The 13,529-nt window shown below is 35.4% G+C and overlaps 1 protein-coding gene across 3 annotated transcripts in view; it reads right to left on the bottom strand.

Moving 5' to 3' along the window:
- Positions 1-13,529, bottom strand: part of AKT3 (AKT serine/threonine kinase 3) — a 261,729-nt gene that overhangs the window by 8,922 nt on the left and 239,278 nt on the right. For all 3 annotated transcript variants that reach the window (XM_025048497.1, XM_025048498.1, XM_006914260.3), the window contains 2 exons: positions 12,654-12,741; positions 574-676 (listed from right to left, as the gene is read on the bottom strand). In XM_025048497.1, coding sequence (XP_024904265.1) covers positions 574-676; positions 12,654-12,741 — 191 coding nt within the window. The remainder of the gene's footprint in view (positions 1-573; positions 677-12,653; positions 12,742-13,529) is intronic.

A 13,529-nucleotide genomic window follows, 5' to 3' on the forward strand; every position in this document is an offset into this window, starting at 1 on the left:
AAGCTTTTCTTCCAGTAAAGCCAACTTGTTTAGGTCATTTATCAAAGTGTGGGGCACATACTGGTGTATGAGGAATGATTTTAAGTGGTACATGAATGTATAGCTTTAATAGATGTCATTTCATCTGTATGCATCAAAAAATTATTAGCAAACCAAATAATGTCTTCATGGATATTACTGCTTATGACAAAGTTAAGTAAAAAAGAGTAATTCAATTTAAAGTGAATTTTAAAACTATTAAGTGAGAAACTAGAATTGGCAAAATTCTGAAGGTGACGTATGAATGGGAAACACAGAAAGTCTCTATTTCAGAATCCTTTCCGCTGCTGTCAAAAGAATCTACCAGAGAACAGTGAGGAAGGGCTAATTCGTCCATGATTTAGTCTAGAAATCTCAGTTTACAATTTTTCCACATGTAATTTTTCCTACCTGAAAAACTTTTCTTTCAGCTAACTCCATCCTTAAATAGAATGGAATAAGTTATTGTGGAATTTGATCTTGGAAATAATGAAAAAAAATGACTTTTCTTTGATGGTATTAAAATGTTATCAATTGCCTTCCAGAGTTACTTACATTTTTCAGGTGGTGTTATTGTAATAGTCTGAGCTGTAAATTCTTCATCAAAATATCTGGTATCTGTCTCGGATGTTACTTGAGGCTTAAAAGGAGGTACAAGCTATAAGGAGAAAGAAAGAGAACTGTTAACAAACTTCAACTTAGAGAAATTCCGTTCTAGGATAACGTTAGATAGCGAATGACTGAAGGACAGGGATGGAGGCTGGACCGCTGAGCCCTGCATCAGGTGCGTGAGTCTGGCTTCCTGTCGGTCTGCACACGGGATGTGGGCGGCCGGCTGTTCTGCGTAAAAGCTGAGGGATTATGGGAAATAGAACGAGAACCGAAGAACAGGGTGGAAAGAGGATACTGAAACGTCAGTCTGATTCTTTTTCCCAATAACAAATATATGTGCAAAACTGTGCGTAAGTGTGTGTGTATGTGTGAGTGTGTATGTGTGTGTGGGTGAGTGTGTGTGTGAGTGTGTGTGAGTGTGTGTATGTGTGTGTGAGAGTGTGTGAGTGTGTGTGAGTGAGTGTGCGCGCGCGTGTGTGAGTGCGTGTGAGTGTGTGAGTGTGAGCGTGTGCGTGTGTGTGCGTGTGTGTGAGAGTGTGTGTGAGAGTGTGTGTGTGAGTGTGTGTGTGTGAGTGAGTGTGTGAGTGTGACTGGACTGCGGGGATCGGAATTTACTCCACTGCAGGAGCTGGCTGTGGTCTCTTGAGGCTGCTGTCCTCACGTTCAGTGCCAGCCCCTGCTGTCCCGAGGACAGGATGACGAGAGAAGACGTACGTACAACAGGAGGAGGGAAAGTGGAACCCGAAACGCATGAGCTGGCGCCCGGGAGGACCGACCAACACCCACGCCATTCCTTATCGTCTCTGACTTTGATGGTGTGGAGACCCTACGCGAGCTACGGACCTCGTCATGGAGCTAGACACACACCGTGGCCAGCAGTGGCAGAGCCGCAGGAGGGTCCTGGCGGTGGGGGGACAGGTGCAGGCCCGACCGCCGCCTCAGGCCAACCAAGTGAACCAGCAGAGAAGCGATGACGTGAGGCGCGACCCAACACGGCTGCGCTCCCCTTCGGTCCTCAGACTCGCCCATGAGAACCTCCCATCGGACGGAATTCTGGCACCGGCCTAGCCAGACTGACACATTCTAAAGCCATCACACAAACAAAACTATCTTGAAAGCATCAAGTGAAATATAACACGTAATTTACAAGGGAGCAAATAATTGAATAAGCACTCGCCGAACTATCGACTCATAATTTTATATTCAGTGAGCATATCCTTCAAGAATGAAGACTAAATAAAGGTATCATCAGATAAATTTTTTAGGCTAAAGGGGGGTGATGCCAGAAATTCAGGATGAAACCTCTATCTTCAAGAATTAAAGAAGAGGTGAAAGTTTCTGGAATTAGTGGTGACGGTGCATAATTCTGTGAATATACTAAAACCCACTGAAGTGTGTACTTAACAGGGTGAATTATATCTCAGTAAAAAAAAAAAAAGTTAATTTAAAAAAGAATGAAGAGCATTTGAAATAGAAAATGTGTCGCTTTATGCAAACAGAGATGAAGAATAATCCTCAAACAGAAACACAGAAGTCTAATGAATGAATTGAAAGACTTAAAATTAATATAGTAATGTACGAAAGATTCACTTAGGCCCCTTCAGAAGAGGCATTATTTCATTTAGGCCCCTCTCTGTCCTTTGCGCTTAAGTAATAAGAGTATTACTCATTTAAAAGGTTGCCATCCCACTGAAATGAATATTAACCAGGGGACTTACCCAGTACCTAAATTACACTCTAAAAGCAAGTTTTCTCTCTCTTTTTTTTTTTTTCCCCTGAAGGAAATCACTGGACAATAAGTACAAATGTAGTTAAGTATAAGATCGATCTCAAAATTAGCCAAAGATTCCAAATAAATCTTCCCTAAATACTCTTGTTCTTCATTGTTCTGCATTATTTTTCCTTCCAGAGAATAAAGCTTCGGCAGTCTGGGTCCTGAGATCTGCGGGCTCAGCTGGGCCCTCCAGCATGGCCTGGCACCTCCTCCCAGTCCCTGCTGACGCTCCTCTCCTGTCCCTCCCCTCTCCCCACACAGGCGTCACTCTGCTCACACCTCGAACGTGGACCCCGTACACTGCTCCCACGCGAACAAAGAGGGGCTCCTGCAACAGGGAAGCAGGGCCTCCAGGCAGAAACTCCCCAGCTTCCCAAACACTTTTAAACGTGTTTGCGTCAGTGGGCGTTTCTATTCCCAGTCCATGTCACCACGAAGGTGCCCCGCCCCTTTGTCAAGGCTAATCCCTTTACAGAACTTTTTTTCTTATATCTTATTTCTTTCCGCTATTTTTAAATATTACAGCATCGTATCCGCATATTTTCATACTAAGTCTGACTTTTTTCTACATTACTCCACTCTGAGTCCTTACTGGATTTCCCCTGGAAGTATGTAAGCTATTGCTTCCTCTTTCTTTATTCTTCGGTTTTCTTGGGGAGCTTATGCCTGGTGTTTCCACCGCTTTCACTTTTCACTTGAGTTAAAAAATTTAAAAAACTATCTCAAGGATAAAGAATAGAAAATAACATAAAAAGGTAACCGAACCTAACAAATGTTAACATTCTGTCAATAAGTGCTTTGAAACTTTTGTTTTTTTAAGATACAAACGTAGAGATGCAGCTAAATAGCCATCCTATCCCCCTAATATTCAACCATTTTTCATCTACGAGAATGACAATTACATGATTCAAGCAAATACTGTTCTCAATTTACTGTCATTTGCATGTATTTTAACACTCTTCTCCCACATATAGGTGGTTGTTGATATAGTTTTCTTTAGTTCATTTCAGTTTTTGCCATAATGGTACAGTTCCCTAAATATCCGTGCTAACTTGCTTTTTTATATGTATATTTTTTGAAATTTATTCAGACTGAAACTTACAATTCCAAGTTATTCATTTTTACTCATACAGTATTTCACTAAGAATAAGGCGAAATTTAATTATTATACATCCCTCCTTAAAGATTTGTTAAGTTTTTCTTTTTCCTTTAAAAATCATATATTCCTTATTTCTTTTTCTTATCTTTTGTGCTGGCCAGAATATATGATGAAAACTGTCTAGCACGTGATATTAATAGACGTCCATGACTTATTCTTACATTTAAAGAAAATATTTGTAATGTCCAACTATTTATTTATATTTGTAAAAAGTTTTTGATTAAAAACCTATCCTATTTAAAGGCTCCTTTTATTTCTAAATTATTAAGCATTTTTACTATATTTTTTTAAATCATGAAGTTTCTATTTTCATTTTCATTACAAGTTTTTCTATAAAGATTGAGCTGATCAAGTGGATTTCTCCCTTAATTTCTAAATATAACATTAAAAAATTTTTCCAATATAATCACATTTCTAGAATAATTTCAACAAGCATATGAGAATGTAAATATTTTAATGAACTGTGAGAAATAACTGTTTAATATTTTACTTAGAATATTTAAATCTATGTTCATAAATGGCCTATAATTTTTCTTTCTTGTAGTAGTGTTGTCAGGGTTTGATATCAAGGTTATAACATGAATTTGAGAAGCGTATAACCTTTTTTTTCTAGGAACATGTATAAAGTTTTTTTAAATGATATGGATTATCCTTTCTTCGAATGTTTGATGGAGGTCACCTAAAAAATTATCTGGGCTTGAATTGTTGTTTTAGTATTGAGGTGGAAGCATTGAAATTGAGAGGCGACAGATTTTTATACTAATTTAATGATTAGATATCGATATGTTTTCGTTTTCACTTTTTTTTTGAGTCATCTGGCAATTTACTGTTTTCTTATCATTATCCATTAACTCTCTTGAAAAAAAAAACAGTGTAATACTCTTCATGGTAGGTGCATGATATTTTAATTTCTATATTTGTAACTGTGACCCATTTTCATTTCTATTTTTTGTGCTTTTTTCTTGATTAATTTTGAGACTTGCCTACTTTAGCACCTTTTATAGAACTGTATTTTGGTTTTCTTTATCCTTCCACATGTTTCTTTCAAGTTCATTCATTTTTACTTTCACATTTATTGTGTGCTTCTCCATACTTTTGTTGGGTTTATTCTATTGTATGTTTTTCCCTAATTTGATCTGGAAGCTTATTTAGTTAATTTTTTATCTTTCTTTTTGTCCATACACGCCGACCTCAATGTTAAGTATTTAAGAACCTCTTTGGCTGCATTTCACAAATTTTCATTGTCATTCAGAAGCTCTAAGTATTTTGATTTCCGATTTTACTCTTTCTTAATCTATGAATTAAAATTTATTTTAAAAGTTTCAAACATTTGGGGTTTAGAAAAGTACTTCTTTGTTGATTATTCCTAATTTTACTGCAATATGATCTCAGAATACGGTCTGAGTTATATAGTTCCTTTGTTTTCTATTGAAGTTTGATTCGTTGCCTTAAAAAAGGCATGTTCTAAAGTACAGATCCATACAGATCCCATGAATACTGAGGCAAAAAATTCAACAACATATTAGCAAAATGAATTCAGTCTATATTAAAAGGATTTACCTATGACCATTTTCCTCAGGTTTGTGTTGAATCTGTAATATCACTTTGACTAGTACTGTCATTTTGACAATGTTAAGGATTCAATCCACAGATATGGGAAGTGTTTCCATTCATTAATGTCTTTAGTTTATTTCAGCAGTGGTTGTACTTTTCAGTGTAGAAGATGTGCACCTCCTTGATTACGTTTAGTCTTAAATATTTTTTTTTTGAAACTATTTTAAATAGAACTGTTTTCTCAATCTGCTTCTCAGATTGCGCATAACTAACATATAGAAATATAACATAATTTGTGTGTTGATTCTGTATTCTGCAACTTTGGTGAATTTATTAACCATAAGAGGTTGTGTGTGTGTGTGTGAGAATTCCTTAGAGTTTTCTACATATAACATTATGTGAATATAGTTTTACTAATTCCCTTTTGATTTGACTGCTTTTCATTTCCTGTTCTTTCTAACTGCTCTGACTGCAACTTGTAGTAGTATGTTGAGCAAAAGTGTCAAACGTGAGCATCCTCGTTTTCTTCATTTTAGAAGAAAAGCTTTCGGTCTTTCACCACTAAGTACCATTAGCTGTGGGCTCACATGTGGCCTTGAGAAAGTTTCCTCTATTCCTAGCTGAGTGGTTTTTTTTGTTTTTTAAATCATGAAAGGGTGGTGAATTTTGCCAAATGCTTTTTCTGCTCCAGTTGAAAAAATCAAGTGTTTTTTTTCTTTATTCCGTTAATGTGGGGTGCTACATTGACCCATTTTGTGTTGAACCATCTCTGCATCCCTGGGATAAAACTCACCTGATCCCTTTTAATACGTGGCTAATCAGTTAGCTAGTATTTTGCTGAAGAATTTTGTATCTATATTCGTAAGAAATACTGGTCTGTAGTTTTTGTAGTGTCTTTGTGTGACTTTGGAAACAGAATGAGCTAGGAAGTACTCTCTCCTCAGCAGTTTCTTAGGGGAGTTCAGAAGGGCTGGCATATTTCATCTTTAAATGTCTAGTAGAATTCTCCGATGAAGCCAACTGATCCTGGGCTTTTCTTTGTTGGAATTTTTGATTACTGATTCAGTCTCCTTATTAGTTATAGTCTATTCATACTTTCTAATTCTTCTTGAGTTGTCTCGGTAGCTTGTGTTTCTGGTTTCCACTTCATATGGGTTATCCGCGTCATCAGTGTGCAGCTGTTCACAGTACCCTCTTATAAATCCTTTTTCTGTGAAGTCAGTATTAACGTCTCTATTTCATTGGTGATTTAGTATTTGATTTCTCTCTCTTTTTTAGTCAATCCAGCTAAAAGTGTGTCATGTCTGTTGATCTTTTCAAACAATCAACTTTGGTTTTATTGATTTTGTTTTTCTTTTCTCTTTTTCATTTATCTCCACACTAATCTTTATGCCAAAAATTGGCTAATGTAGATGAAATGATGAAGAGATCAATTCATCAAGAAGATATAACCATCATAAATTTAAGTGCACCTAAAAACAGGACTTTTAAGATTAAAATAAAGCGAAACTGATAGTACTAAGAGAAAAATAATGGTCACTGCAGAAAATGACCGACTGTTTTAACTGTCAACACAGTAGGAACGGTACCTGTGTTTCAGCTTTTGATTTTCATTGGGCGTGTGTTATTCAAGGAAACATATATTTAAATTTAAAATGGCCTTCACTGAATAAAATTTTTAATGAGTGATTTCATTTCCTTTGTATTCATATGTTTAAAGACTGCCTAAAATATGAGCACTGCACTTCATAAAGGAAACTGCATATGCAGACTCAGTATTGTATATCTTTCTTTGGACAATTACATGGACATTTAAAATGGAATTTCTTTAATCTGATAGGATCATCTGTAATACCCTACATTTTAAACTTTCCTCTTTTTTCCAATAAAGTGTAAATAAAGACCATCATACATTAAAATCCAAAAAAATAAATAAATAAAAGCAAGAATCAACTACATAATGTTTAAAAAAAATTCACTTAAATATGATACAGGTTAACAGTAACATGATGGGAAAAGATATATTATACAAAAGCAAAAGAAACCCGCAGTATTTATGTTAGTATCAGTCAAAGTAGATTTCAAAACAAACATTAACACTATGGATATAGAGGAACACTTCATAATGATAAAGGAGGACATAGCAATCCTCAATGTGTATGCAACTAATAATGAAGCTTCAAATACATGAAACAAGACTAAAAAGAGAAACAAATGAATCCACAATTACAGCTGAAGATTACAACAATCCTTTCTCAGTAACTGATAAAACAAATAGACAGAAAATCAGTGAGATGTAGACGGCGTGGACAACACCATCGCCCATCCTGACCTAATGGATACTGACTGTGTGAAATTTGATACAATAAAACCAGAATACACATTCTTTTCGAGTATATATAGAACATCTACCAAGATAAACCACTTTCTGGGCCATGAAACAAATGTGAATACAGGTTAAAGGATTACTGTCATATAAACTATGTTTTCTAACCACAAGACCATGAAGTTAGGAGTCCATAACAGAAAGATTTCTGAAAAATTCATATATTTGGAAATTGAACAACACACTTTGAAATAGTCCTTGAGTTAAGAAGGAATCACAGGGAAATTAAACATATTTGGAAATGAAAACATAGAATATCAAAATTTGCAAAGTACGGCTATCAGTTGTTAGAAACTTACAGTACTAGCGCTTATGTTAGAGAAAGAGAAAGGTCTCAAAGCAATAATTTTAGGTTCCTCCTAAAGAAAATAAGGAAAAAAGAACGAAGTAAACTCCAAAAAATCAGAATGAAGAAATAATAAAAAGCAGAATTAACGAATTGGAACACAGAAAAACAATATAAAAAATCCACAAAACCATAAGCTGGTTCCTTAAAAAATTTCATTAACATTGGTAAATCTTTAGCCAGACTGACCAAGAAAGAAATGAGAGAAGACACAAATCACCGATATCAAAAATAAAAGAGGGGTTATCACTACATATACAAGAAACACCAGATAGACAAGAAGGCAATACTACAAACATTTTTGAGGCAACAAATTAGAAAACTTAGATGATAAAGTCCTTGAGAGCCATACAACACTAAAACTCATTCAAAAAGAAACAGATCACTCAAACAGTTCCATGTCTATTCAAGATACTGAGTTCATAGTTAAAAACCCCCCAATGAAGATAAAACTCCAGGCCCAAATGGCTTCGCTGGTAAGTTCTACCAAAGATTTAAGGAACAAATAATACTATTTCTACACAAACAATTGCATACAATTGAAGAGGAGGGAGTTGTACCCCCCACCTTGTTTTTAAAAGGCAAACATGACCCCTAAATGAAAATCATACAGAAACATTTTTTTAAAAGCCCCGCCCCACCCCCCAGTATCACTCATGATAAGGGACACAAAAAACCTTAAAAAACACATTATACCAAATCTAGCACTGTGTAGTAAGGACAGCATGTCACGCACGGGTAGGTGGACTACCCTCAGGAATGTAAGGCTGATTTCGCATTAGAAAACCAATCAGTGCAATGCACCATGTTAATATAATATAAAGAAGAAAACCCATGTGATCATCACAGTAGATGCACGAGAAGCTTTTAATAAAATTCAACACCTAGTCATGATTTAAAAAAAAAAAAACTATTCACATCGTAAAAATAGAGAAGTTCCTCAACCTGATAAAAGAAGTATAAAAATCTACACTAACATCAAATTTTCATAACTTGCTATACTGAAATAATCTTAGGCTTAGAGAAGGCTTACAAAAATAGTACAAATGGTTCCCATATAAACTTTACACACCTCCCCCTAATGCTAATATCATATATGGCCATACTATAGTTATCACAACTAAGAAATTCACATCGGTACAAAACTGTTAACTACCAACTTTATTTTGATTTCACCATTTTTTCCACTCACATCCCTTTTCTGTTCCAGGAGCCAAGCCAGTCACCATGCCACCTGAGTCTCCAATCATTCCTTGCCTTTCGTGAAATTGATGCTTTTGAAGCTATCTGGTCACTTATTGTGAGGAACATCCCTCTCTGTGGGTTTGTTAGGTTTTCTCATGATTATATTGTGGTTATGCATTTGAGGAAGAATACTACAAAAGTGACATACTCTTCTGAGAGCGTCAGATCCAGGGATGCGGTCAGCATGTCTTATGACTGGGCAGGTGGAGCTCGATTACTGGTTATGACAGTGTCTGCCAGTTTTCTCTACTGTAAAGTTACTCTTTTAATCTTGGTAAATAAAAAATGCTTGGGGAGAGACACTTTGAGACTCTGCAAACACTGTCGTCCTTAAACCTCTGCCCACTCATTTTAACATTTCCTGGTGGATCTACCATGCAGCAATTTTTACTCTTGTTTTCTAATGGTGATTTCATAATTCCTTCATTCCTTATAAATTTATTAATTAGAATTCATCTGTAAGGAAGGCATATGCCTTCTTGACATTTTATTTATTTGTTCAATCATTTATTTTTACAGTATAGATTCGTGAATATGTATTTTATTCCTTGGGTCATAATACATTATCTTTACTTATTTTGTTACTGAAATTGTTGCAGCTTTCACGATCAGGAATTATGTAAGGTTGGCTCCTATGTCCTCGTAAATGCTCATTTCTATCTATCTTCATTTTTTTTTTTTTTTGCTTTCTAGAACCATGAAATTTCTTTTATTTCCCCCATTCCAGCTCTGGGATCAACCACTTCTCCAAGTAACCCTGATTCCTTTTCCTGGAGAATGATATTTAGAAACCAAGATCTCGGTGCTAGCTGTGATCATTAACGCCACATTTAATGGTAAAAGACATTTTCTCCCTAAGATCAGGAACAAAGCCAGATGTCCACTCTCCTCACTTCTATTAAACACTGCAGTGGAGGTCCTCGCCAACATAAGGAGGCGAAAGAAAGAAAAAATACATACAGATTAAAAATGAAGTAAAACTTTTTATTTACAGAAGATCATCTATGCAAAGAATCCTATCTACAGAACAAGACTATTAAAACTAATAAGTGAATTTTGCAAGCTTGCACGATACAAGGTCATACAAAAATAAATTGTATTTCTATGTACTTGCAGTAAACAACGTGAAAATGAAATTTAAAAATACCATTTACATCAGAAGACATGAAATACTTAAGAATAAACCTAAAAAAATATGAGTTAGACCTGAACACTGAAAACTGACGCATTACTGAGACAAATTAAAGAGCTAAATTAATGAAGAGATACACTGCTCACAGATCCAAAGGCTCAACAGAGTTCAAACGTGAATTTTCCCCAAATTCCTTTACAGATTCAACATAATCTCACACAAAAGCCCAGCAGACTTTTGTTGACAAACTGAGTGTAAAACCCACATAGAAATCTATCTAGATAAATTCATTTGGAAAACGTCCTGCCAGACCAATCTTAAAGCTCGAAGGCACATCAGAGATCATAATTTTATGTGTGAGAAAAGTGACTTGTCCATTCCCACGCAGGGAAGCAGCAGCAAACGCAGGGCGAGGACATTCACATTCAACTACTTCATTTTTTTACTTTGCCTAGGGAGAGATCTAGGTTTTCCCTAAAGATACCAGCATCTCTACACATGCCTTCATCTTTAGATTTGCCACAATATATAGAAAAATGGCCAATAATCATATATCTTCTAAAGTGTACTAATAAAACTAGTTAAAAATGCTTGATCTTACAATCAACCTCTAACAGATAAGTTACACATTTTAAGAATATAAAGGCCCTATATAAATCTTTAATTTTACAAATTATTTCATAATCTATACTGTCCAAAGCACCAGATGCTTGACTGAATTCATTAAAATAGCTACTGGTATCAACATTCCCATAATTCCTTATCAGTGATACGCTACAACCCCAAATAGATCCAATCGCGTTTTTATAGCTTTTTAGAAAGAGACTCAAAGTGTGAGGATGCTGCCATCACGATGTAGTTAGTTCTTCAAGTACGTAAGGATGGCTGAGAGCATCGGCGCCTATGACATCTGGGACTCTCGGACGAAACCTGGAGCAGGGTCAGCCTGTGGTCAATTCTATTGTTTATGGAAACAGTGATTTTTGTGGTTATGCCTCTTTATACGAGATACTGAACCTTTTGTCAAATTAAGTGTCACCTATTTTTATCATTTATAACAATTTTAACTCATTTCTCCACAGACATTATCTAAAGCTACGTTTTGTCACTGCCTTCTTCCCTCACTACTTGTAGAATCTTCTGATTCCATCCATCACGAGGCAGCTGCCCAGGTGTCCTACTGTCACCTCTACTCTGGGCCCGCCTGGGCCCGTGGAGCAGAGACAGGTAAGCCTGGCTTCCTTGCTGCTGTGCTAGTTGAGGTCTCAGCTCTCCTCAGATGATCCCAAACTACCATAACTCATAAACACAGGGTTGACAAGGATCCAACACTTACCCATGGTAGAAACTCGAGAGATGTGAGTTTAACTGAAGTCTGAGTAGAAGCATTTAATATGGTGCAACTATTTTAAACACCTAGTTACAAGAAATGCTTAGAGAATCACTACATTCTCCCTTATCATAACATAATACAGGGAGGAAGTACTTGTCTCACTTCATCGTAATTCATGCGCTAGCATTCTATCCTTACTTTAGGGACTTGCAGAGAATATGTGGCACAAAACACACTACATCAGTACTGACTGATACATGTTTCAGAGGAAAATGTGAAAAGCTGAAACGGAAGGATAAATCGAAATTGAAATGGAAGGACAACCCGCACAAAATAACTGGACAAAAATTCTAAGCAAATACTGAATTACATTAAAAAATTTATATTTTCCCATAGGTTTTATATGGGCATTTGAAAATCAAAATTTCAAAACCAGTGTCTGTATTTACAATACCTAAAGTAGTAAAAATAAAACCAAATAAACAAAAATTAAAAAGATAAAACAGACACAAAAATTTCCTCCTCCTGAATTTCAGCAGAAATTGCAGTATTAAAAACAATAATCGGATTACAATAAAAATAAAGTTATATAATTTGCAGCATCCATTTCATAGGTATTAAAGTCTGTTTCAAATAACAGAAAAGTCCAAAATAAGACAAATAAATTTATTACTTTGTTAAGAATTAAAACTAATTTGCTTTAAATTCTTTTTAAAATAAGGATCTTTATAAATAAATCTGAAAAGTTCATTTTAAAATTTAAAGCCATAAAGACAAATTAAAAAATTATGATTCTTTTTTTCCCAGTTAGTTTTCCTAAAGAATAATTTCACATGGGTCTTTATTTTTTCTGAATCAAAGAAAAAATGAGGAGCAAACTAACAAATTATTGTGATTTAAAAAAGGGAAAAATCAACTGTTTGACCATACTGAATAAAATTATCAATAAAACTTTGTGCTAAGTTCAATATTCAATTAAATGATAGAGAAAAAATAGAAAGTATCATTATATCATTAAATTTTATTCACTTAAAAATTTTTCTGCTATAAGTTCATTTTAGCCAAAATATATAGACGCCATGAAGAAAACTTACCTTTTTGTCATATACATCTTGCCAGTTTACTCCAGAGAAGAAACTGTGTCTCATAATTTCTTTTGCATCATCTGGTCCTCCACCAAGGCTATGAGGGCAGGAATAAAATTAAATGAGTATAAAACATTTATATAAGCCCCAATGCATAACAAAAAGTTTTGTGAAATGTAATTTTCTGTGTGATAAATAGTTCTTGTGATAAATAGCCATAAAAATAAAAAGTGTTTGCTGTCAGATCTAATTTCTCTAATATGTCACTAACGAGAACGCGCCTCGGGTCAGCATGGCTCCGGAACAGGGCACAGGCTTGGAGATGAAGCTGAAACGGGCAACCGGCTCTGCAACTTATGAGGCGCATGACAATGGAAAAGCTGTTTAACCTCGGTTTTGTCATCTGTAGAATGGGAACGCTACTACTAGCGGAGGGGATTATTGCAAGGGTTAGAAATAACGTAGGCAAGCACGTAGCACGACAAGTGGCAGCATTTATCAGTGCCAATTCTACAAACCAAATTTATTTTAGAATGAACTCATGTCAAAATACACCCTTTTAAACATAAATTATGAAACGACTAAATTAGTTAGAGAAACAACTTGTAGAGCATTGCTAAGAGATAGAAACTCAAGGACTGTCTTCATATCTCCAATGATTTTCCACAGAAACGAAACTGATGATTTGTGAAATATCTTTACAATGCAATTTGCTAAGCAAGTTTCAATATTAATTAAAAATTAAAAAAAAAAAATTCCTCCTCCAAAATCTTCAAAGGTGCTCTCATTTAACTGATGCCTCACACGAGATGAAATTCGGTGCTTTCTTAGCCTCCCCAGCTCATACAGTGCACACTAGTCGTGACAAAGAAAGAATGAGAGAGA

The sequence above is a fragment of the Pteropus alecto genome, unplaced genomic scaffold, assembly GCF_000325575.1.
Source record: "Pteropus alecto unplaced genomic scaffold, ASM32557v1 scaffold115, whole genome shotgun sequence".
In the NCBI taxonomy this organism is placed as follows: Eukaryota; Metazoa; Chordata; class Mammalia; order Chiroptera; family Pteropodidae; genus Pteropus; species Pteropus alecto.